Source organism: Carcharodon carcharias, chromosome 17, assembly GCF_017639515.1.
Source record: "Carcharodon carcharias isolate sCarCar2 chromosome 17, sCarCar2.pri, whole genome shotgun sequence".
Lineage (NCBI taxonomy): Eukaryota > Metazoa > Chordata > Chondrichthyes > Lamniformes > Lamnidae > Carcharodon > Carcharodon carcharias.
The window spans coordinates 44535374-44561078 of record NC_054483.1 but is presented as its reverse complement, the minus strand read 5'-3'; the positions used below and the strand labels follow the sequence as shown (position 1 = coordinate 44561078).

The 25705-nt window shown below is 44.8% G+C and overlaps 1 protein-coding gene across 1 annotated transcript in view; it reads right to left on the bottom strand.

The window, feature by feature from the left end:
• Nucleotides 1-25705, bottom strand: part of LOC121289632 (broad substrate specificity ATP-binding cassette transporter ABCG2-like) — a 184219-nt gene that overhangs the window by 80785 nt on the left and 77729 nt on the right. The window contains exons 8-10 of the mRNA XM_041209261.1: nucleotides 19554-19801; nucleotides 19361-19443; nucleotides 1-90 (exon numbers count right to left, since the gene is read on the bottom strand). Coding sequence (XP_041065195.1) covers nucleotides 1-90; nucleotides 19361-19443; nucleotides 19554-19801 — 421 coding nt within the window. The remainder of the gene's footprint in view (nucleotides 91-19360; nucleotides 19444-19553; nucleotides 19802-25705) is intronic.

The following is a 25705-nucleotide window of genomic DNA, read 5'->3' as shown; positions in this document are numbered from 1 at the left end:
ATGAAGATTTTCCTGTCTCGGATGAACAATACCACGGCAGACACACTGCTAAAGCACTCGTAGGAAGCAAGAAAATGGAAAGAACCAACCCTACAATATGGAATACAACAATCAGCCAAATTCATATAAATTTTGCAATAAACATTCCAAATGCATGTTTTCTACTGGGAATACTTATTGGGAAATATTCTCCACTCCCCTTTGCTGGTGTTTACAACATTTACCTTTATCCTAGCAAATATTTTGAAACAATCCTCAGTTAGCTGGAAATTATACAAGAAAAGGAGATGCTAAAACCACCTTAATTTTCAGATGTGGTGTCAGGGGTTCACAGCACTGCGCCCATTGGAAATGGGGTGACAAAAAATTGGTCAACTCCCCCCTCATTTCCATGATTACGTGGCAGAACATTGTACTGTGCAGCTTCAGTCTCCATTTCAATGCAAGCATCCTCTGCAAACCTTAGGAAGCCAAGCAGCATTCTGTAGAAAGAGCATGTTCCAGGCAGCCTCATCCATTTAAAGGTGCAGTTCTTATAGAAAGGAAGTTGGAGCAATGTACTACAGGCTGCTGGATAATTGCTTTTGGCCACTGACAAAGAAGCCATCCCACAATAAAGGAAGGAAAAGTCTTCCAGATTCTGCAATGCTGCCCTGGGTACACACTGTGAGGAGGCTGAAGCTAGGAGGGAGGCCATGGTTCCAATGTGGGGGCCAGCAAGCCCTCCAGAGTGGCCTGGAGAATGAAAGGGAAGCAAGTGGCAAAGGCAGTCAATGCCCAGAGTGTAGCAGTGTGTGGCCTAACCCATGACACCCACAACCCATGAATGAATAAAAAAAATCATCCAAAGGGGCTGAGATGGTGGGGCTACACAGTTCTGGCATCAGTGCCAGCATAAAAATGTAATGAGCTCACTCAAGTGGTCAAGGTGAGTAAATGAATCAGCACACCACATCGCGCACCCACCATAGTGCTGAATATACCACATCCCTATCACTTAACTCAACCTAGGCCAACATCTTTACACTACACCTCACCCTACAGCTTCAAAACATAACAGCCCAAACACACCTCTCAGTGCCTCTATATTCTTCCAGCTATCCACCTATGGCAGCCATCACCCAAACACTGGGTTGAATAATAGAGGGGGCGGGGGCGGATGTCTCATCCCTATCACCCAGAAGCAAAGTCGATGTGGAGCCAACGTGCTCCAGGCCAACTGCCTGGCGGCCATAACGTGCTGCAAGCCGGCTAAATGAGGACCAAGTGGGACTTCTGCCCCACAGCGAGGAGGAAATCCTGCCCTCTGGTGCTCCATAAGTCCCGGCAGCACCAAGAGTACATCAGTGGCTGCTGCTGGTACTGTAATAAATAAGAAGAAGGCGGCCCATGGATCCCTGGAGCAGGTAAGTCCGGGATCTTGGGCAAGATGGGAGGATGAGCGAACTGACCACGGTACCGTGATACAGGGAGCCATTAAAATGGGGGGGGGGGGGGGGGGGGGGGGTGGAGAAATAGGAACATAGTAGTGGTGGGGGACAGTATAATTAGGGGAATAGATACTGTTCTGTGCAACCGTGAGTCCCAAAGGCTGTGTGCCTGGTGCCAGGGTTAAGGACATCTCCTCAGGGCTGGAGAGGAACTTGGAATGGAAGGGGAGGAATCCAGTTTTCATCGTCCATGTTGGTACCAATGACATTGAGAGGACTAGAAAGGAGGTTCTGCTGAAAGAATTTGGACAGTTAGGAACTAAATTAAAAAGAAGAACCTCCAAGGTAATAATCTCAGGATTACTACCTTAGCCATCGGCAAAATGGCATAGGGTAAATAAAGTCAAGGAGTTAAATGTATGGCTCAAAGATTGATGTGGGAGGAATGGGTTTCAGTTCATGGGACTTTGGCACCAGTACTGGGGTGGAAGGGAGCTGTTTCGGTGGGATGGACTTCATTTGAACCATGCTGGGACCAGTGTCCTGGCGAATCGAATAACTTGAGCTGTAGAGAGGACTTTAAACTAAATAGATGGGGGAGGATTCTGGAGAGAAAATAATGTAGGCTTACAAAGCAAAAGGATATGGCAGCATTGCAGGGCAGCTATTTAAGTAATGATATCCAGAGTGACAGGAAGGGACAGAGTATACAAACATAAAAAAAGCAGCAAATAGGGTCAAAGGAGGTAAAAATGGTAACAAGGAAACATTTATAGCTCTTTACTTAAATGCACATAGTATTCGGAACAAAATAAATGAATTAACGACACAAATAGAGGTTGATGGGTGATCTTACAGCCATTACAGAGACAAGGTTACAAGGAGATCAAAGCTGGGAAGTAAATATTCAGGGGTATGTGACTTTTCGAAAGGACAAACAGGAAGGAAAGAGTGGTGAGTTAGCTTTGTTAGTGCGAGATGGAATAATTACGACAGCAAGAAATGGTCTTGGATCGGAAGATGTAGAATCCATATGGGTGGATGTAAGAAACAGCAAGGGGAAGAAGACACTGGTGGGAGTAGGCTATAGGCCCTCTAACAGTAGCTACACTGTAGGACAGAGAATAAATCAGGAGATAATGAGGGCATGTAAAAAAGGCAGTTTATTAATCATGGGTGACTTTAATCTTCATGTAGATTGGGAAAATCAAATTGGCAGAAGTAGCCACGGGCAAGAATTCATAGAGTGTTTTCGGAACAATATATTGTGAATCCAACCAGAGATCAGGCTATTTTGGATTTGGTAATGTGTAATGAAGCAGGTTTAATAAATGATCTCAGAGTAAAAGATCCCCTAGGAAACAGTGATCATAACATGGTAGAATTTAGCATTCATTTTGAGAACCTGGGTCAGAAAAAACAGTGCTTAACTTAAATAAGGGCAATTACAAAGGAATGAGGGCAGAGTTGGCTAGAGTGGGCTGGGAAAGGAGTTTAGCAGAAAAAACAATTGATGAACAATGACAGACATTTAAGAAAATAATTCATGACTCACAACAAAGATATACTCCAGTGAGGAAGAAGGGTTTTAGAAAGGGAATAAACCAACCATGGTTAACCAAGGAAGTTAAGGATAGTATCAAGTTGAAAGAAAAAAACATACAATGTGGCAAAGATTAATGGTATGCCAAAAAAAACAAGAAAATATGACCAAAATAAATAGAGAAAATTAACTTTGAGAGTAAACTAGCAACTAATATAAAAATGGTCAGTGACAGCTTCTTTAAATATATAAAAAGGAAGAGAGGCCAAAGTGAACATAGGTCCCTTAGAGAATGAGGCTGGGGAAATAATAATGCGGAACTAGGAAATGGCAAAGGAGTTGAATAAATACTTAGCATCAGTCTTCACGATAGAAGACACTAATAGCGTCCCAAAAATACTAAATAATCAAGGGGCAAAAATGGGGGAAGGGAAAGGAAATAAATACTATTACTAGAGAAAAAGTACTAGGGAAACTAATGGGGCTAAGGTTGATATGTCTCCTTGATCTGATGGGTTGTATCCTAGGATATTAAAGGAAGAAGCTACAGAGATAGTTGATACACCGGTAGTAATCTTCCAAGAATCCTTAGATTCTTAGAATCCTTAGAAAAGTCCCAGAGGATTGGAAAACTCTTCTTCCGAAAAGTCATATGGACTCGAAACATCAACTCTGTTTCTCTCTCCACAGATGCTGTCAGACATGCTGAGTTTTTCCAGCATTTTCTGTTTTTGTTTCGGATTTCCAGCATCTGCAGTATTTTTCTTTTACAAGAATAGGGAAGTCTTGCTAAAACTATACAAGGTACTAGTTGGATCAGACCTAGAATATTGTGAACAGTTTTGGTCCCCTTAACTATGGAAAGATATATTGGCATTGGAGGCAGTCCAGAGAAATTACACAATGTTGATCCCAGGTTTGGAGGGATTTTCCTATGAGGAGAGGTTGAGTAGACTGGGTCTGTACTCATTGGAGTTTAGAAGAATGAGAGGTGACCTTATTAAAACATATAAGATTCTTAGACAGCTTGACAGGGTAGATGCTAAGAGGTTTGTGGGAGAGTCTAGGACCAGAGGGCATAAATCTCAGTGTAAGGGATTGCCTATTTAATGCAGAGATGAGGAGGAATTTCTTCTCTCAGAGGGTAGTGAATTTGTGGAATTCTTTACCGCAGAGGGCAATAGAGGGTGGGTCATTAAGTATATTCAAGTCTGGGATAGACTTGAGATAGATTTTTAATCAGTAAGGGAATCAAGGGCTATGGGGAAAAGGCAGGAAAGTGGAAAAAGGATAATCAGATCAGCCATGATCTCATTGAATGGCAGGGCAAACTTGATGGGCCGAATGGCCTACTTCTGCTCCTACATTTTATGGTCTTATGATCGAGGTATTCAAAAGAGAATTGGTTTGCTATCTGAAAAGAGAGAATGTGTAAGATTACATGGATAAGGCAGGGGAGTGGGACTAGGTGGAAAGCTCTTTCAGAGAGCCAGTGTAGACTCAATGGGCCAAATGGCCTCCTGCACCACAAAGAAGCTGATACAGCAAATTATGCCCCCAATCCAGATCAAATGGCCATGCTGGCGGCTAATTAAACCATCGTCATTCGCAACTAGATATAAGTGACTTGCACCTGCTGAGCACCACTTCATTCATGACCTCGAGGTATGTTCGCCTACCTTTCATTGTGCTGCTATCGCAGTTGCTCCAACTCCGTGCCAAGGCTGCATAGGCAAGTCCAGCGGGAAGGCAGGGTGAATGGAGTTTGGAGGGCAAAGGCTTAACTGGTAGGGGTGGTTAGACAAGGCAGAGGCAAGGGAAAGGGCTGAAGGGAAAAGGCTTGAATGGGGGGTGTGGTGAGACAAGACAGAGGCATGAAGGGACTGTAATGCAAAGGTTTAAATGGCTAGGCGGGGGGGGAATGACTGGGGAAGAGAGCAAACAGACGCATGACTGTGAGGGCTTGGGTGGGGGTGGGAATTCCTTAGGGCCAAAAAGCAGAGACAGTTCTGGGCAGTTGGGCAACAAGTAGTTCGGGCCATAACATGGTCAGTCCTGTGGATCTGAACCATAATTTTGAGGGTTGTGCTTGGCACACCTGTCCTGGTCTCAGTCCGGAAAGGAAGATGGCCTGTCAGTCTTGTGTCAGTCATGTCCAGCATGGTGTGCAAGGCGTGGTCAGTCCCTCACACATGTTGGGCCTGTGAGTTGGTGGCTTGATACCGGGCCATAGATTGCATGATCACAATCAGGGGAGGCATCAGCAGCCTGTAGATGGGGACCAGGTAATGTAAGAGGGGGCACTTGATGGTCTTATGTAAGTCACAGTACAATGGGCCTCAAGATGGGGAGGTCTACGTGCGGCATCGGGACACCAACATCAAAACGTTCAGAGTGTAGGACAGGGATATCAACCACTACAATGATCAGATCAAGGATTAGAGCAGGAGAAAGTAGTGATTGAAGGGAGAGAAACCTGAGCATTATGCTCTTCCAGCACAATGGGAGGGCCTTCAATGAGGAGGGGGCTCGAAGCTGGTCTGGTAGTAGTACCTCAGCACCACCATTTTTCAAGCTCCAATGAGAGTTGAAAGAAATAGTCAGGGGAGGGCTCTCAGGGCTTGTAGGAAGAGTCGGTTATTGCACTTGTGGACTGATTGAAGGCATACCCAACTAATTTCAGCTTAACCAAATGGAGAGGAAAGCACAGCTGAGACATGTTAGGAACAGCCAAATGTCAATTTAGGGAATGTGACGATTTAACTCATGATGCGTATTTTTGTGAGAGTGTAAACCTAATGGGGGCATTGTAGGATTGGCTTCCAAAGACTTATTGTTCCTTTCGTGGGAAATCCTGAGTGCCAGCAGGAACTTACTGAAAAGGGGCCATGAGGCAAAATGCATGTACCTAATGGCCCTAAGACCTCTGAACCTTGCAGCTGCCAGTTTAAGATTTTGAAGGCCCTTCCCTACAATACTCTCATAACATGAATATAAGTTGGGGCCGTTGTGTAATCCTAACGATGCAGTCTGACAATGCCCGAACTGAGGCTTCTCTCGCCTGGCAGAACTTAGTCAGATCAAAGCCCTGCCTGTCTATGTCGTTTGTGGTGGGTGATGGGGAGGGAGGGGGGGTGGAGGTATGGTGGTGTTGGCAGGGTGGGTCCCCTACCAGTGCTGTAGAAGGCTGTAATGGTGCTCCAAGGGACACAATGGTGATGGCTGGGATGAAAGTGACTCATGGGCTCCACAATGACTCCCTACTTAGCAACTGGAAGGTGACCATTTCAGGCTTATGTTCATTCACGTTTCTGTTCAATGTTTCCGCAGAATGAGCACAAGTTCCTCATGGATTGAGCAGGTGACGTTGCCTTCATCCTGGCAATCAGGCTACTAAGGAGGAGGAGAAGAAGGGCCCATTGCCACCAGGCTGGGCTGAGGGGTGAGCCTTACATTGATGAACAAGGGCCAGCAGGGCCCCATTAACACCCTGAAGCTGAGGCTAACAGACATTGAGTGGAGGTGTCTGGCAAGACCAGGGTTGTAAGAAGCCACCTCTCATACCTCCAGATGGGTGAGAGACAGTGCCACAGATGCCTTCGCATGTCTAGGGGTGTGGTGGCTCACATCTGCCATATTTCTGGGAGGGGCTGGTGCCACAGGGACTGGGGGGCCATCCATTGCCAATGGCTTGCAAAGTGACTGCTGCTCTGAACTTCTTCACAAGTGGCTTGTTCCAGGGCTCCACTGGGGACCTCTGCAGGATTTCTCAGGCATCTGCCCACAAACGTATTTGAAAGGTTACAGATGCCCTATTTAGCAAGCCGCACAATTACATCCAGTTCTGGTGGAGGGTGCCGTCGACTGTACTCATGTGGCATTAAGAGCTCCCTGGCAGCAGTCACAACATTTCATCAACAGGAAAGGGTTCCACTCTCTCAATGTGCAGCAGGGCTGCAACCACCAGAAGCAGATTATGCAGGTATGTGTGAGATACCCTGGAAGCTCCCATGACTTGTACGTCTTGAGTCACTTGCAGGAGCCACAGATTTTCGAGGGGCCTCAGCGCATTCAGGTTTGTCTCCTCAGTGATGTGGTTGATGACATCCATTTGGTGGCTACGAATTGCCTCAGAGGAGAAGTACAACTCTGTTCATTCTGCAACACACTCATCAATTGAGCAGACCATTGGCATTTTGAAGATGTGTTTTCAATGTCTGGACAGATCAGGCTGCGCATTCCAATACTCTTCCCAGAGGGCCTCCCGCATTATCGCGGCTTGCTGCACTCTATACAATCTTGGGGGATGACTTGGCAGAATGAGAGATGAAGAAGCTGCACATCTCCTCCCCCTGACTCCTTGAGGATTAGAGGCACCTGGAGTGAGGCTGAGGAGCCTGTCCCCCTCTCGCCTAGCAACTGATGTATTTCACCTATGCTTTGAGCAATGGAATGCAGGTCCTCGTGCAGATCAGGTTAAAAGTCCTGGACCAAGATCTCCATGGCAGTCGCCATCCTACCAGTGAAAAAAACAAAAAAACTACGGATGCTGGAAATCCAAAACAAAAACAGAATTACCTGGAAAAACTCAGCAGGTCTGGCAGCATCGGCGGAGAAGAAAAGAGTTGACGTTTCGAGTCCTCATGACCCTTCGACAGAACTTGAGTTCGAGTCCAGGAAAGAGCTGAAATATAAGCTGGTTCAAGGTGTGTGTGTGTGGGGGGCGGAGAGATAGAGAGACAGAGAAGGTGGAGGGGGTTGGTGTGGTTGTAGGGACAAACAAGCAGTGATAGAAGCAGATCATCAAAAGATGTCAACGACAATAGTACAATAGAACACATAGGTGTTAAAGTTAAAGTTGGTGATATTATCTAAACGAATGTGCTAATTAAGAATGGATGGTAGGGCACTCAAGGTATAGCTCTAGTGGGTTTTTTTTAAATAATGGAAATAGGTGGGAAAAGGAAAATCTTTATAATTTATTGGAAAAAAAAGAAGGGGGAAACAGAAAGGGGGTGGGGATGGGGGAGGGAGCTCACGACCTAAAGTTGTTGAATTCAATATTCAGTCCGGAAGGCTGTAAAGTCCCTAGTCGGAAGATGAGGTGTTGTTCCTCCAGTTTGCGTTGGGCTTCACTGGAACAATGCAGCAAGCCAAGGACAGACATGTGGGCAAGAGAGCAGGGTGGAGTGTTAAAATGGCAAGCGACAGGGAGGTTTGGGTCATTCTTGCGGACAGACCGCAGGTGTTCTGCAAAGCGGTCGCCCAGCTTACGTTTGGTCTCTCCAATGTAGAGGAGACCACATTGGGAGCAACGAATGCAGTAGACTAAGTTGGGGGAAATGCAAGTGAAATGCTGCTTCACTTGAAAGGAGTGTTTGGGTCCTTGGACGGTGAGGAGAGAGGAAGTGAAGGGGCAGGTGTTGCATCTTTTGCGTGGGCATGGGGTTGTGCCATAGGAGGGGGTTGAGGAGTAGGGGGTGATGGAGGAGTGGACCAGGGTGTCCAGGAGGGAACGATCCCTACGGAATGCCGATAAGGGGGGTGAAGGGAAGATGTGTTTGGTAGTGGCATCATGCTGGAGTTGGCGGAAATGGCGGAGGATGATCCTTTGAATGCGGAGGCTGGTGGGGTGATAAGTGAGGACAAGGGGGACCCTATCATGTTTCTGGGAGGGAGGAGAAGGAGTGAGGGCGGATGCGCGGGAGATGGGCCGGACACGGTTGAGGGCCCTGTCAACGACCGTGGGTGGAAAACCTCGGTTAAGGAAGAAGGAGGACATGTCAGAGGAACTGTTTTTGAATGTAGCATCATCGGAACAGATGCGACGGAGGCGAAGGAACTGAGAGAATGGGATGGAGTCCTTACAGGAAGCGGGGTGTGAGGAGCTGTAGTCGAGATAGCTGTGGGAGTCGGTGGGATGACCCCACCACTGAACATCAGGCCACTGTTTCCAGGACTGTCACTGACCTCATCTCCTCTGGGGATCTCCCTCCCACAGCTTCCAACCTGATAGTCGCCCAACCTCGGACGGCCCGCTTCTATCTCCTACCCAAAATCCACAAACAGAACTGCCCCGGTAGACCGATCGTCTCAGCTTGCTCCTGCCCCACAGAACTCATTTCTCGTTATCTTGACTCCCTTCTCTCTCCCCTTGTCCAGTCCCTTCCCACCTACATCCGTGATTCCTCTGACACCTCACGTCACATCAACAATTTCCAGTTCCCTGGCCCCTACCGCTTCCTCTTCACCATGGACGTCCAATCCCTCTACACCTCCATCCCCCACCAGGATGGTCTGAGGGCCCTTAGCTTCTTCCTCGAACAGAGGCCCGAACAATCCCCATCCACCACTACTCTCCTCCGTCTGGCTGAACTTGTTCTCACGCTGAACAATTTCTCCTTCAACTCCTCTCACTTCCTCCAAATAAAAGATGTGGCTATGGGTACCCGCATGGGCCCCAGCTATGCCTGTCTCTTTATGGGGTATGTGGAACATTCCTTGTTGCAGTCCTACTCCGGCCCCCTTCCACAACTCTTTCTCCGGTACATCGATGATTATTTCGGTGCCGCTTCATGCTCTCGTCAGGACTTGGAAAAATTTATTAATTTTGCTTCCAATCTCCACCCCTCCATCATTTTCACGTGGTCCATCTCTGACACTTCCCTTCCCTTCCTTGACCTCTCTGTCTCAATCTCTGGTGATAGACTGTCCACCAATATCCATTACAAACCCACCGACCCCCACAGCTATCTCGACTACAGCTCCTCACACCCCACTTCCTGTAAGGACTCCATCCCATTCTCTCAGTTCCTTCGCCTCCGTCGCATCTGTTCCGATGATGCTACATTCAAAAACAGTTCCTCTGACATGTCCTCCTTCTTCCTTAACCGAGGTTTTCCACCCACGGTCGTTGACAGGGCCCTCAACCGTGTCCGGCCCATCTCCCGCGCATCCGCCCTCACTCCTTCTCCTCCCTCCCAGAAACATGATAGGGTCCCCCTTGTCCTCACTTATCACCCCACCAGCCTCCGCATTCAAAAGGATCATCCTCCGCCATTTCCGCCAACTCCAGCATGATGCCACCACCAAACACATCTTCCCTTCACCCCCCTTATTGGCATTCCGTAGGGATCGCTCCCTCCGGGACACCCTGGTCCACTCCTCCATCACCCCCTACTCCTCAACCCCCTCCTATGGCACAACCCCATGCCCACGCAAAAGATGCAACACCTGCCCCTTCACTTCCTCTCTCCTCACCGTCCAAGGACCCAAATACTCCTTTCAAGTGAAGCAGCATTTCACTTGCATTTCCCCCAACTTAGTCTACTGCATTCGTTGCTCCCAATGTGGTCTCCTCTACATTGGAGAGACCAAACGTAAGCTGGGCGACCGCTTTGCAGAACACCTGCGGTCTGTCCGCAAGAATGACCCAAACCTCCCTGTCGCTTGCCATTTTAACACTCCACCCTGCTCTCTTGCCCACATGTCTGTCCTTGGCTTGCTGCATTGTTCCAGTGAAGCCCAACGCAAACTGGAGGAACAACACCTCATCTTCCGACTAGGGACTTTACAGCCTTCCGGACTGCATATTGAATTCAACAACTTTAGGTCGTGAGCTCCCTCCCCCATCCCCACCCCCTTTCTGTTTCCCCCTTCTTTTTTTTCCAATAAATTATAAAGATTTTCCTTTTCCCACCCATTTTCATTATTAAAAAAAAACCCACTAGAGCTATACCTTGAGTGCCCTACCATCCATTCTTAATTAGCACATTCGTTTAGATAATATCACCAACTTTAACTTTAACACCTGTGTTCTATTGTACTATTGTCGTTGACATCTTTTGATGATCTGCTTCTATCACTGCTTGTTTGTCCCTACAACCACACCAACCCCCTCCACCTTCTCTGTCTCTCTATCTCTCCGCCCCCCACACACACACCTTGAACCAGCTTATATTTCAGCTCTTTCCTGGACTCGAACTCAAGTTCTGTCGAAGGGTCATGAGGACTCGAAACGTCAACTGTTTTCTTCTCCGCCGATGCTGCCAGACCTGCTGAGTTTTTCCAGGTAATTCTGTTTTTGTTTTGGCCATCCTACCAGTGTTGACTTTGGTGCATTTGGTTTGTCAGCGCAATGACATCAGACTGAACGCGAAAAGACTTGCCATCGTCCGGTGCAATCTGATGGCAGCATCTGACAACCCTGCCTGATATTCCCATGTCTGTCTTTGCAGCTCCAACAACTGTGTTAGGGCCTAGTCAGAGGCTTGTCATTGGAATCGGACTCAACAGGAGTCTGGCTTCCAGCAGTCCTCCTAATGTCGCTGATTTTGGATGTCCTTGCCTTTGCCTGCTGTGGACCCGATTCCATGCTATGCTCACCAGATTGTGATCCTGAGCTTGCTCTAGGACTGGGTCCCAACCAAGTGTGTGACTCTTCAATGGTGGATGGTGCGGGTGAAGGCTGTAACAGCTTTACATCTAGTGGATCCTCATCCAAGGCGCTGTGGGGGCTAGGGCAGATGGGCTGGTTGCCGGTGGGCTCTTGATCTTCCTGCTGGTGCTTATTAAAGAGCGAAGAGATAATGAGTGATTGATTGTATAGTCACCAACATAGCAAAGTACTCATGGTATCGGCTGGTGTCCGAAGGGCTGGTAATGGGTCCTCACTGGCTTGGGTGATGCCAATCTCACACTCAGCGCAGGCACAGTCCCGGTCCTCGTGGCCAGCTCTGCCACCCGCTCTTCATATTGAGTGAGGCGCCTGAGCTCAGGCATCTCCCTCCGGCCTGGGATCTCTCCCTGTTGTTGTGGGCGATCTTTTCCTACATATAGACAGATGGACAGACTGAGCAGGACAGACAGCAAAGCTGATGATAAGGATGCCTGCCTTCTGTGTGTACTTAGTAGACCTATGTAAGGGCTGAGAACATGACTTGCATAGGATGTAAGAAGGGATGAAGATGTCGAAGTGTGTGTGAAAGAATCAGTGGTGATGTCCCTTATGGTGGTAGTGTGTGAGATCCCTGTGGAGTGTCAGCCTGAAAATGGCTGATGGCCTTGTGAGAGTATGAGTTGAGAGTGAGGGGAAGGTGGATCCTGGTGTAGTGCATGAGATCACTGACCATCTTTGCGCAGTGGTAGGGGGTCTTCTTCTGCAGCGCATTAGCGCTGGCCACCCTAGCAACCTGCTCCCATACCAGCGTGGTGAGGTTGGTGGACCTCAGGCTCCTATCAGGGGGGTAAAATATCTCTGCCGGAATAGGACCAGGAGTAGGCCATTTGGGCCCTCAAGCCTACCCCGCCATTCAATAAGATCATGGCTGGTCTGCCCCAGGCCTCAACTCCTCTTTCATGCCAGCTCCTCATAGCCCTCAACTCCCTAATATTTCAAAAATCTATCTACCTCCTCTTTAAATACTTTCAGTGATCTAGTCTCCGCAACTCTCTGGGATAGAGAATTCCAGACATTCACTACCCTCTGAGAGAAGAAAATCCTTCGCATCTCAGTTTTAGATGTGTCCCCTTATTATGTAACTATGTTCCCTAGTTCGAGATTCCCCCCTAGTGGAAACATCTTCTCAACATCTATACTGACAAGCCCCTCACAATCTTTTGTTTCAATAAGATCACCCCTCATTCTTCTAAACTCTAATGAATAAAAGCCTAACCTGTTTAGCCGTTTTTGGTAAGTAAACCTCTTTATCCCAGGAATCAGCCTAGTGAATCTCTTTTGAACTGCTTCTAATGCCAGTATAGCCCTTCTTAAATACGGGTACCAAAACTGTACACGGTATTCCAGGTGCAGCCTCACCAATACCCTGTACAGTTGTAACAAGATTTCCCAATTTTTAAACTCCAACCCCCTAGCTATATAGGCCAAAATTCCATTTGTCTTCTGAATTACTTGCTGCACTTGTATGCTAACTTTTTGAGTTTCATACACAAGAACACCCAGATCCCTCCGTGCTGCACTTTTTTGGAGCCTCTTTCCATTTAAATAATAAACTGCCTTTTGATTCTTCCTACCAAAGCACACAACCTCATACTTTCCTACATTAACCTCCAACTGCCAAGTTTTCGCTCACTCATTCAACCTATCTATATCCTCTTGCAGATTCCTGATGTCCTCATCACAACATGCCCTCCCACCTATTTTTGTGTCATCAGCAAATTTAGATACATTACACCCTGCCCTCTCCTTCAAGTCATTAATATAGATAGTAAATAATTGAGGCCCCAGGTCTGATCCTTGTGGCACTCCACTAGTAACGTCTTTCCAACCTGAAAAAGACCCATTAATCCCGACTCTGTCTTCTGTGTGTTAAACAATCCTCAATCCATGCTAATGCATTATCCCCAATACCATGAGCTCCTATCTTGTGCAATAACCTTTTATGTGGCACTTCCAGAAATCCAAATACACTACATCTACTGGTTCCCCTTTATCAACTCAAAGAACTCAAGCAAATTTGTCAATCATGATTTCCCATTCACAAAACCACGTTCACTCTGTTTGATCATGTAAAGCTTTTCTAAATATCCTATTATTTCTTCCTTAAAAATGGACTCTAGCATTTTCCCAACTATATATGTTGGGCTGACTGGCCTATAGTTTCCTGCTTTTTGTCTCCCATCCTCCTTGAACAGGAGTGTACAATAGCGGTTCTCCAATCCGCTGGGACCCTTCCGGAGTCCAGTGAGTTCTGGAATATTTCGACCAATGCCTCCATTATTTCTGCAGGCCCTTGGATGCAGGCCATCCTGGCAACTTGTCTGCCTTTGGTCCCATTAGTTTGTCAAATACTTTGTCCCTCGTGATAGAGATTGTTACAAGATCTTTCCTCCCATTAGCTCCTTGCTTACTAACATCTTTGGGATGTTTATAGTGTCCTCCACCGTGAAAACCAATGCAAAGTATTAGTTTAACTTATCTGTTATTTCCCTGTTTCCCGTTATCAATTCTCCAGTTGCATCCTCCAAGGTTCCAAGCTCACTTTCGCCACTCTCTTTCTTTTTACATACCCGTAGAAGCTCTTGCTGTTTGTTTTTACATTTCTTGCCAATTTACTTTTATAATCAATTTTCTCCCTCTTTATTAGCTTTTGTCATCCACTGCTGGTTCCTAAAAAATTCCCAATCCTCTGGCTTACCACTATATTTTGCTGCTTTGTATGCATTAGTTTCTGATTGGATACTCTTCTTGACCACCTTTGTCAACCACGGGTGGTTCATCCTTCTCATCGAGTCCTTCTTTTTGACCGGGATAAATTTTTGCTGAGCGTTATGAAATATCCGCTTAAATGTCTGCCACTGCTCATCCACTGACCTTCCCCTTAGTCTATTTTCCCAGCCTGCCTTAGCCCCTTTCTTCATACCTCTGTAATTGCCCTTATTTAAGTTGAGGACACTGGTTTGAGACCCGAGCTGCTTGCCCTCAAACTGAAATTGAAATTCTACCATGTTGTGATTGCTACCCTCTAGAGATCCTTAACTATGAGATATCTTATTAATCCTACATCATTACACATTACTAAATCTAAAATAGTCTGTTTATGGGTAGGTTCTGCAAAGTATTGCTCTAAGAAGCAATCCCTGCTGCACCCTACAAACCCGCCTTCCATGTTACCCCTGCCAATCTGATTTGTCCAGTCAATATGCAGATTAAAATCACCTATGACAACTATAACGCCCTTCTTACACGCCTCCATTATTTCCCGATTTATACTTTGCCCTACAGTGAGGCAACTCTTCAGGGGCCTATAGATGATTCCTACCCATGACATATTCCCCTTATTATTCCTTAATTCCACCCAAATTGATTCTACACGATGATCTATTGCACCTATATCACTACTCAACACCACACTGATACCTTCCTTTATTAACAAAGCTACCCCATGTCTTTTTCCTTTTTGACTATTTTTCCGGAACGTCGAATACCCTTGAATATTGAGTTCCCAGTCTTGGTCACCCTCCAACCATGTCCCTGTAATAGCTACCAAGTCATATTCATTTATTTCTATTTCTGTCATCAACTCATCTATCTTGTTACAAATGCTGCATGCATTCAGAATAAGAGCCTTAAGCTTTGACTTTTTACCATTATTACTCATTCTGGTTCTAATTTCTGCTGCACTCTTCTGCCTATATTTTCTTCCCCTTCCTGTCACACTTGATTATTGTTCGCCTCTTCACTACCCTGCACCTCTGCTCTCTCACTTCTTTTTGATTTTTTAAACTTCCCTTCAATTGAATCCTCCCCCCCACTAATTAGTTTAAAGTTCTATCTACAACCCTAGTTATACGTTATGCCAGGACACTGGTCCCAGCATGGTTCAAATGAAGCCAGTCCCAATGGAACAGCTCTCTCCTTCCCCAATACTGGTGCCAATGCTCCATGAATTGGAACCCATTTCTCCCACATAAATCTTTAAGATATGTATTTACTTCTAATCTTATTTACCCTACGCCATTTTGCACGTGGCTCAGGTAGTAATCCAGAGATTATTATCTTTTAGGGTTCTGCTTTTTAATTTAGCCCCGAACTGCTCGTAGTCCTTCAGCAGAACCTCTTTCCCAATCCTACCTATGTCATTGGTACTACGTGGACCACGACAACTGGATCCTTCCCCTCCCGTTCCAAGTTGCTCTCCAGCCCAGAAAAGATGTCCTTAACCTTGGCACCAGGTAGGCAACACAGCCTTCGAGACTCTATGTCTTTGCTGCAGAGAACAGTATCTATTCCCCTAACAATCCCGTACTACCACTACATTTTCTTTTCTCTCCCCACTTAAATGGCACTCTGTACCATGTTGCTATGGTCAATTCGCTCATCTTCCCTGCAGTCTGTGCCCTTGTCCACACCGGGAGCCAGAGCCTCGTACCTATTGGACAAGGGCACTGGCTCAGGCTCCTCCAAAGCTAAATTTTGGATCCCCATACCTGCTTCACTCACAGTCACACCCTCCTGTCCCTGACCACAGTCCAAATTTGATGTAATTCATCAAAGGGGTGTGACTCTTTCCTGAAACATAGCGTCCAGGTAACTCTCCCCCTCCCTAATGTGTCACAGTGTCTGCAGCTTGGACTCCAGCTCATTAACTCTGAGCTGAAGTTTCTCAAGCAGCCAACACTTGCTGCAGATGTGGACACCATGGATCACAGCAGTGTCCACCAACACCCACATACTACAGCTGCAACTACATACTACATTGCCTACCTAACCATCTCTAGTCTATTTAATTAAATAATTTGGATGTTAAAAAGTTTAAAAGTGAATTTCGTAACTGTACTCTTCAGCTGCAATAACGTCTCCTGATTTAAACCACTTGGCCAATCAAAAGAGTCATGGAAGAGATACCCACCAATTACCTACATGTTTTCCTTTGACGTCACACTTTGGCTCTGACAGGTAGAAACAGGTTGAAGGGGCTCCCTGCCGCCGGTTTTTACCTCATGCCAACAGTGCCCTTCTCACACAGGTCTGCTCTCCGTGTGCTGGGTCTCCCTCTCTGACACTGGTTTTTATCTCCTGCCACCACTGCCCTTCTCACATAGGTCCACTCTCTGTGTCCCGGAATAGAATAGTCCCAGAACAGGGCTATTCTTGTTTGCTAATACTTGTTGTTCTGGAAGTGAATAAGGAAGATGTTCCTTGTATATCTGTCGGCCAACTTTACTACTTGTGTAGTGCACCAGCCTGTGATGTAATAATTTTATCCTTTCAACTCCTTCAGGTGTATACAGGGAATGTAGCTGTGTGAGCCATTCTAGTTGAATGATGTCGCTTAGGCTGCGTGGGATCATTTGGAAACATGTGGTGCAGTGCTGCCTTTTGTTGAATTTTGCGGCTGACGTTTTGCATACTGACACCAAGCTATACTTCCCAATATTCACCTGCCTAAACTACCATGGATCTTGTCACTTTGCCACAATGTGATATATCTCCCAACTTCAGTACCTTCTCCTTTGAGCATCACAACTTGATCCACCTTTCATTTAAAATTCTCATTATCCATTGCCACTCATCCACAGATAGTCACAAGGGAACAAGATGTTAGGCAATAATGGCTCAAAAAAGAATGGGACTGGGTACTAAATATTCCTGGATACAAGGTGTTGAGCAAAGATAGAAAGATAGGTTGGTGGGATGTGTTGATACATAACAGATGCAGAGAAAAGTGATACATTTTGTTAGGTAGAATGAGAAGAGGCAATAGGAGCTAAATGATACAATTATATAGGGTGGACAGGAACTGAGAGATCTGAGGTTATATATGCACAAATCATTGAAGGTGGCAGGGCAAGTTGAGAAAGTAGTTAAAAAGGCAAATGGGATCCTGAGCTTATAAGGAGAGGCATAGAGTATAAAAGCAAGGAAGTTATGATGAAAGCTTAAAAAAAAACACTAGTTTGGTCTTCTCAACTAGAGTACTGCATCCAGTTCTGGGTACTACACTTTAGGAAGAATGTGAAGGCTTTAGACAGGGGACAGAAAAAAATTATGAGAATGATTCCAGGGCTGAAGGACTTCAGCTACATTATTAGATTTAGGAAGCTAGGGTTGGAGAGGAGATTTGGCAGAGGTGTTCAAAATCCTAGGGGCCTAGACAGAGTAAATAGTAAGAAACTCTTCTCATTGACAGGAGGGTCGTGAACCAGAGAACATCGATTTAAAGCAAAAGAACCAAATTTGCCACTAGGAAGAACCTTATTATACAGTGAGTGTTTACAATCTGGAATGCACTGCCTGAAAGGGTGGTGAAGGCAGATTCGATCATGGCTTTCAAAACAGAATTGGACAAGCACCTGAAGAGAAAAAACGTGTATGGTTACTAGGAAAGGGCCAAGGAGGACGACTAACTCATTTCTCTTGCAGAGAGCTGACACAGACAAGCCGAATCACCTCCTTCCACACTGAAACTATTCCATGATTCTATTCTATGACGCGAGCTTTCAATCTACTCCATCAAGTCAGTCTACTTCAGTAACATTGTCTCCCTCCTACCTCAGCAAATCCACTGCTGAAACCCTCAAACATGCCTTTGTTACCTCCAGACTTAACTATTTCAACTGTCTCCCAAATGTCCTCCCAGCTTCCACCCTGCATAAACTTGAACTCATCCAAAACTTTACTGCCCATATCCTAACTTCCACCAAGTCTTTTGCACCTATCAGCCCTGTGTTTGATGACCTAAACTGGCTCCTGTTCTGGCAACATCTTAATCTAAAAATCTCATTCGTGTTTTCAAATCCCTCAGAGCCTCATGCCTCCATATTTCTGTAACTGCCTCCAGCCCTGCATTCCTATATCCTATAGGTCTATATGCTGCTCTAATTCTGGTGAAGTGGGGTTAGAAATCATAAATAATCTCCTTTCCACTTTTCCACTGTAAATTATTTTATAATGGAAACTGCCAAAATAAACATGCACTGCAATTACACTTGCCCACCAGTGGTGATGTTGCAAAGCTGGCATTAGCAGAAAGGTGTGAAATTTTTACAAAGCCAGTTTCCATTATAAATATGGACATAGGAATATATAATGGTCAAAGCCAGTGGTAAGCGCATGTAGATTAAGGGTTTCCAATATATTATGAATAGAGGGAATAAATAGATGTATGAATGAAACCATAGGACTCAATCCTCCTGTGGATTCTATTAAACTCTTGCCCTAACAACAATGGGAATCTGGCTAAATCCATTAGAAAGTAGCAGGGAGCACGTTATACTGGGTCCCTGCCAATTCTTGGATTTTCCAGTTGGCCTCGCAAGGTCTTGTTCCTTACAAAGCTAGTGACATCAGTTCCCAGTGGGAGGAATTCCCTGTGCCTGGAACTCCTGCTTCCCTCATTCAGTAAGTACCAAGATTATGACAGGAGGCTGATATGCTGAGGGAGATGAGCTGTACCATACTCCATCGCAGAGACCCAGACAATGGAAGCCTAGGCCCATAAAGACCAACAATGAGAAAGAAAAAATTCTGGATCCATGGGTACACATAATGTGGCCTGTGCAGGCCCCCCATGCAAATGGTTGGGGGTTGCCATATTTTCCAGTTGCACAGACATCCACTGATCCTGTGCAAATTAGGTTCACTAACCCCCCCAAACTTTGGGATCATACAGTGGGATTTTCCGGTACCGCCAGCAGTGGGTATCATCGCAGGCAGGATGGGAACATTTCAGAGTGGCCAAAAGTCTTTTGGCCACTCTCCAAATTTTCCTGTCCAACCCGTAACTTTGCCCACTACTGGCGGGATGGGAAAATCCTGGCCATAGCATTTGGACCTTTAGCACTCTGGCCATTCCCAATAGACAAACAAAATGATGAACTGCAAGAAGTTATCAATTTCCTTTTCATAATTACTTTATCTATGTACCTGTTTTGTATTCCACTTGAATCAAGTTTTATTCCAAAATAGATTGCACCAAGAAACAATCCCAGAAGACTATTAAGAAAAACCTACATTGGGATTACAGGAGTAATGTTCAGTCATTTCAGCAGAGATCTGTATAAAATTCACATATATATCCAAATTAGTGTTTAATTAGTTTGCTTTCAATTCCTCTCACCTCAGCAACAGATGACTGGGGATTTCGGATAAAATTCTTAAATATCCGGTTACTGACCCAGAAGAGTTGATGTAAGAAGGTTGTTCTATATGTAACTGATTGCATTTGTATTTCTTTCATTCCCCTACCATCCCTGTTTCCTTTTAATTTCTTAAGCATTTCCACTGTCTCTTGATATTGGCTTGATTTCACATAGGATTCAGCCAGCTTCTCTGCAAAAGTTTTTTCTTGTTCCACGTCCACGTAATCTGAGGTTAAGTTTTCTGCAACTGAAAGAATGAGCATCTCCACAAGAATATAGGCATATTCCAGTACTGTATTCTTATTGGTACAAGCCTAGTATGGATCGGCACTAATCATAGAAAATGCTGGAAATACTTGGCAGGTCAGGCAAGCATCTGTGGAGAGAAAAACAGAGCTAAGGTCACAGAGCTGAAACGTTAACTGTTTTCCTCTCTACAGGTAATGCCTGACCCGCTGAGTTTTTCCAGCATTTTCTGTTATTTCAGATTTCCAGCATTCCAGAATTTTGCTTTGGTATTAATAATCATTGTTTAATGAGAACTTGCAATTACATAGTACTTTTAACATAAAGGAGCACCCCAGTTGCTTCCCTAAGAAAGGAAACAGGCATCAATCATTTGCAGAACGGTTAGGAAAGAAAACTTGGGTTTTGAGGATATTTTTCAAACTTGAGAGAGGTAGACAGGTGCTAGAGATTGGAGAAGGTGTTCTGAAGAGTAGGACCTAAACAGTTAAAGGGTCTGCATAAAGGAAAGGAAGCAAAGAAACCAGAGTAAGAGGACCAGAATGGAGATTTAATGCAGAATAAAATGTTTTAAAAAGGGTGGACTCAGGAAAGAATTGTAGACCAGACAATGATTTGAACTCAATCCACTTAGGAAGAAGGTACAATGGCAGGTCAGTGTGAATGAGTGAGTTGGGCTTAGTGCAGAACAGAATGTCGGCTTTTATGTGGTTGTAGACTTGTAATGCTTGCACCAAATCTTTATTTCCCTTCCTTCCACTGGTGGCAAACCTATCAGAAATGATATTAACAATCCAAAGCTGCCCTACATGGCAAATTAGGGTACTAGAAAGAAATTGTAGTGCTTAGCAGCAAGATCCATAGTGGCAGTCAGTTTTCAAACTCCACCTATAAGTCATCAAGAGGAGAATTCAGTCCCCGCTGTATATAGTTATCTGAAAATATAGCAGTATGGATATAGAGCCACTGAAACTGTGCAGCACAGATTCACTAGAATGATTCCAGGGATGGGGAACTAAAGGTATAATAAAACTATGAGAATGTGGGTAATTTTAACTTTCAGCAAAGGTTTATTTAAAGGCAATACTGGATCAACCTTCCTTCATAGATCCCACTTGATTTTCCTTTCCATTAATTCAATCTTTCCAAGTGAACATGACAAATTCCTGATCTCAATGGTAAGGGAAATATTACTCTAATACCTAGTGCTTGACTTTTGTAGGTACTCCCAAATCCTTAAATGCTCAAGGAACTAGTTCAACAATAATTTCTTTCCTATTTATTGGCTGTTCCATGTGCCTCTGAATCTTTCTTCCATACCATCCATTTGCCATGCCAGCATAAAATAATGCTGAAAGCAAATTTCTGGGATTCAGTTTATTTAGAAAAGTTCAAGTTATTTGATGGTATGTATCATCATTTAGTCAACTATGATCATAAGGGCAAATTTTACAAGTTTGTGCTCTTGGCAGTTTTGTGCAGTGACAATGTGCATTGGGAATTTGAACAGAGATCAGTGCATCAATGCATGCCATTGAAATATTGTGGAGAATCACATTGGCCACAAATTGGGCATAATGGTCTGTTCATCCAAACTAACAGTACAGTCACATGAATTTAGGAGAACATAATTATAGAAAATGGCATGGCATTAGGAGAATAAATGGCAGGGCAGGTGATGTGCTGGGGCTGTAATAAGTGGGAACTGATGTACATTAATGTGATCCAAGACAACCACATTTACAGTAAGTGGCTGCAGCTTGAGGAGCTTCGGCTCAGAGTCAATGAGCTGGAGGCTGAGCTACAGACACTGCGATACATCAGGGAGGGGGTTAGTCACCTTGGAACTTTCTTCTGGAAGTCTTCTTCACTTTATTCACTCTCCTTAGGATAGTTTTGTTACATTTGGTCCATGCTCAGGGACAGGAAGGCGTGACTGCGAATGAGGCAGGTAAGCGGTTCAAGAAGGTAGAAGTGGAGGAGCCCCAGCCCTTGCAATTGTCCAAAAGGTTCAAGATTCTTGCAGCTTATGTGGATGAGAGTGGGGACTGCAAGGTGGATGAGAGCGGGGACTGCAAGGTGGATGAGCAATTGGCCATGGCATCACGGCACAGGAAGCCATCATTCAAGTCGGGGGGACTACAAAGGGATGCAGAGGTAGTAGAAAATAATATAGTCAGGGGACAGACACAGTTCTCTGCAGTGGAAAGCGAGAGTTCAAAGGTTGTGTTCCCTGCCCAGTGCCAGGATTTGGGACTTTTTAAAGAAATCTTTCTGGGGACATGGACATCGCAAGGCCAGCATTTGTCGCCCATCCTGCATGGCCCTTGAACCGACTGGCTTGCTAGGCCATTTCAGAGGGCATTTAAAAGTCAACCACATTGCCTTGGCTCTGGAGTCACATGTAGGCCAGACCAGGTGAGGATGGCAGATTTCCTTCCCTAAAGGGCATTAGTGTACCAGGTGGGTTTTTATGACAATCGATGAGTTTCACGGTCACCATTATGGAGACCAGCTTACAATTCCAGATTTATTAGTTGAATTTAAGTTCCACCAGCTGCTGTGGTGGGATTTGAACCCGTGACCCAGAACCTAGGCCTCTGGATTACTAGATCAGTGACATTACCACTACGTCACCATTTCCCCTATCTGCTCGGGGCTGGAAGGGAACGCGCAGTGGGAGGGGGAGGGTATCAATGAAATAGATAGGATTAGGAAAGAGGTTCTGCTTAGAGGCAGCTAGGGGCTAAATTAAAAAACAGGATCTCAAAGGCAATATTCTCTGGGTTATTACCTGAGCCACGAGCAAATTCGTGTAGGGTAAATAAGATTAGTGAGATGAATGCTTGTCCTTAGGGCTAGTGTGGAAGAAATGGGTTTCAATTCATGGGGCACTAGCATCAGTACTGGGGAAAGTGGGAGCTGCACCTTTGGAATGATCTTCACCTGAACTATGCTGGGGCCAGTGTTCTGGCGAGTTGTACAGCTAGGTTGTAGAGAAGGCTTTAAACTAAAAAGTGGGATGAGGGATCATGTGAGGGGATGTGATATATCAAACAGAAACAATGAGGTAATATAGCAGGGTAGTAATTTGGGTAATGATGACCAGAGTGTGGCAGGAAGTGACGGTGTGTGCAAACTTAAGAGTGCACCAACAGATAAGGCCAGAGATTGCAAAAATTGTAAAAAGACAGAGTTAAAGGCTCTGTATTTGAATGCATGCAGCATTCATAACAAAAGGAATGAATTCTTACCACAGATAGAAATAAATACATATGGCCTGATAGCCATTACGGAGATATGGTAACCATGGCTGGAACCTGAACACTGAAGAGTATTCGACATTTCAAAAAGGGGAAGTCAAAAAAAGGTGGTGGGATAGCCCTGCTAATTAAGGATGTCATTAGTACAGTAGTGAGAGATGACCTTAGCTTGAAAGAGCAAGATGTAGAATCAGTTTGGGTAGAGATAAGAAATAGGAAAGGTAAGAGGTCACTTATGGGAGTTGTTTATAGTCACTTGTGGGAGTAGCTTATGGGTTCCCTAACAGTAGTCACATTGTAGGACAGGGTATACAGGAAAAAATAAATGGGGCATGTAAGAAAGGTACTGCAATAATCCTGGGTGACTTTAATCTACATGTAGATTGTGCGAATCAGATTGAAAAAATAGCCTGGAAAATGAGTTCATAGAATGCATGCAGGACAATTTCTTGGAGCAGTACATTCTAGAGCCAACTGTGAAGCAGACTATTCCAGACCTGCTACTGTGCAATGAAACAAGACTATTCGATAACTTCATGGTAAAGGATCCTCTAAGCAACAGTGATCATACGATAGAATTTCAGATTCCATTTGAGAGGGAAAAGTGTGGCTATAATACTAGTGTTTTAAACCTAAATAAAGGTAACTATAAGGGTGTGAAGGCAGAGCTGGCTAAAGTGAACTGGGAAACTAAGGGCAGAATTTTGCCCTGGTCGGGCGGGCTCGGCAGGGGCGGGCGGATCGGTCGGAAAGCTGCCCACCGCCCGCGATTGAGGCTGGACCACGATTTCATGCTGGTGAGCCAATTAAGGCCTGCCCAGCATGAAACAAGTGCTGCCGCGCTCACCGCTACCTGTGCGGGGTGGGGGGGCTGGGTTGGGGAGGTGGGGGGGGGTGGTTGGCAAAGAAGGACGAGCGGGGAACTTGAAAATCTCCTTGAAGCACAGAGCTGCTTCAGGGAGATGAACATTTTTCAAAATAAAAAATAAAGATCTTAAAAATGTTATAAAACATTTATTTTGTCACACGAGCAGTGACATGTTAGAAGTGAAATGTAAATTTAAAAAAAAAATTATTTGCTGTTGGAAACCTCATCCTGCCCTTAGATAAGGTTTCCTAAAGAGTGCAAAGGCCGCTTGGTCTTTTTGCCTGCCCGCCAAACGTAAGGTTGGACAGTCAGCAAAAAATTTAACTTAATTATCTTTTTAATGGCCTTAATAGGCCACTTAATTATTGGCAGGTTTGTTGCCGATTCCCACGCACGCCTGCCAAAATATCGTGCGACTGCGCGTTGACACCAGGACGCTCGCCTGACGTCATCGTACATCGTTTTACGCTCCAGTGGGTCGGGCGCGCGCCTGCCCACCGAGGTAAAAATTCTGCCCTAAGTTAAAAGGTTGGGCAATTAGGGATGATTTTTAAGGAGATTAGTCAGATTATAAGAACCAGCAAATAATGATTAAAATATAATAAAGAGGGAGAAAATTGAATATGAGAGTAAGCGAGCTACTAATATATAAACAGATAGAAGAGTTTCTACAAGTATTTCAATAGGATAAGAGTAACTAAAGCTAGTGCTGTAGAGAGATTGTCTGGGGAATTGATAATGGTAAATAAGGAAATGGCAGATGCATTGAACAGATATTTTGAGTCCATCTGCACTCTAAAGGACTTAGAAAACTTCCCAAAGATACTTGAAAATCAAGAGGTGAAAGAGAGGGAGGAACTTAAAATAACCACCATTACTGAGGAAAAGGTGCTGGGAAAAGTATTAGACCTAAGGCCTGACAAGTCTCTAGGTTCAGATGACCTGCATCGTAGGGTCTTAAAACAAGTGGCCACAGAGATAGTAGAGGCCTTGTTTATAATCTTCCAAAATTCCTTAGATTCTGGAAGGGTCCCAGCGGATTTGAAAATGTAGCATCTTATTCAAAAAAAGGAGGGGGACATAAAGCAGGAATGTATAGACCAGTTAGCCTAATCTCTGTCATAAGGAAATTGTTATAATCTATTATTAAGGAGGTTATTGCAGGATAATTAGAAATTCATAATGTGATCAGGCAGAATCAATATGGAGTTGCAAAAGGAAAATTGTTTTTAATTAACTTATTAGAGTTTTTTGAGGGAGCAATAAACAATGTGGATAAAGGGGAACCTATAAATGTGGAATGCTTGGATTTCCAAAAGGCATTTGATAAGATGCCATGTCAAAGATTACTATACAAGGTAAGAGCACATGATGCAGGTAACATATGAGCATGGATAAAGGATTGGTTAGTTAACAGAAAGCAGAGAGTATAGATAAATGGATTATTTTGGGGTTGCCAAGCTGTAACAAGTGGAGTGCCACACGGGTCAGTGCTGGGTCCTCAACAGTTTACAATCTACATCAATGATTTGGACAAAGGGGCCAAATGTATGGTAGCTAAATTTGCCGATGACATTAAAATAGGTAGAAATGTAAGTTGTCGAGAGGAAGTAGAGGGTCTGCAAAGGGTTATAGATAGGTTAGGGTGAGGCCAGATGGAATATAATGTGGGAAAATTTGAACTTGGCCACTTTGGCAGGAAGAATAGGAAAACAATATGCTATTTAAATGGAGAGATTGCAGAACTTAAAGG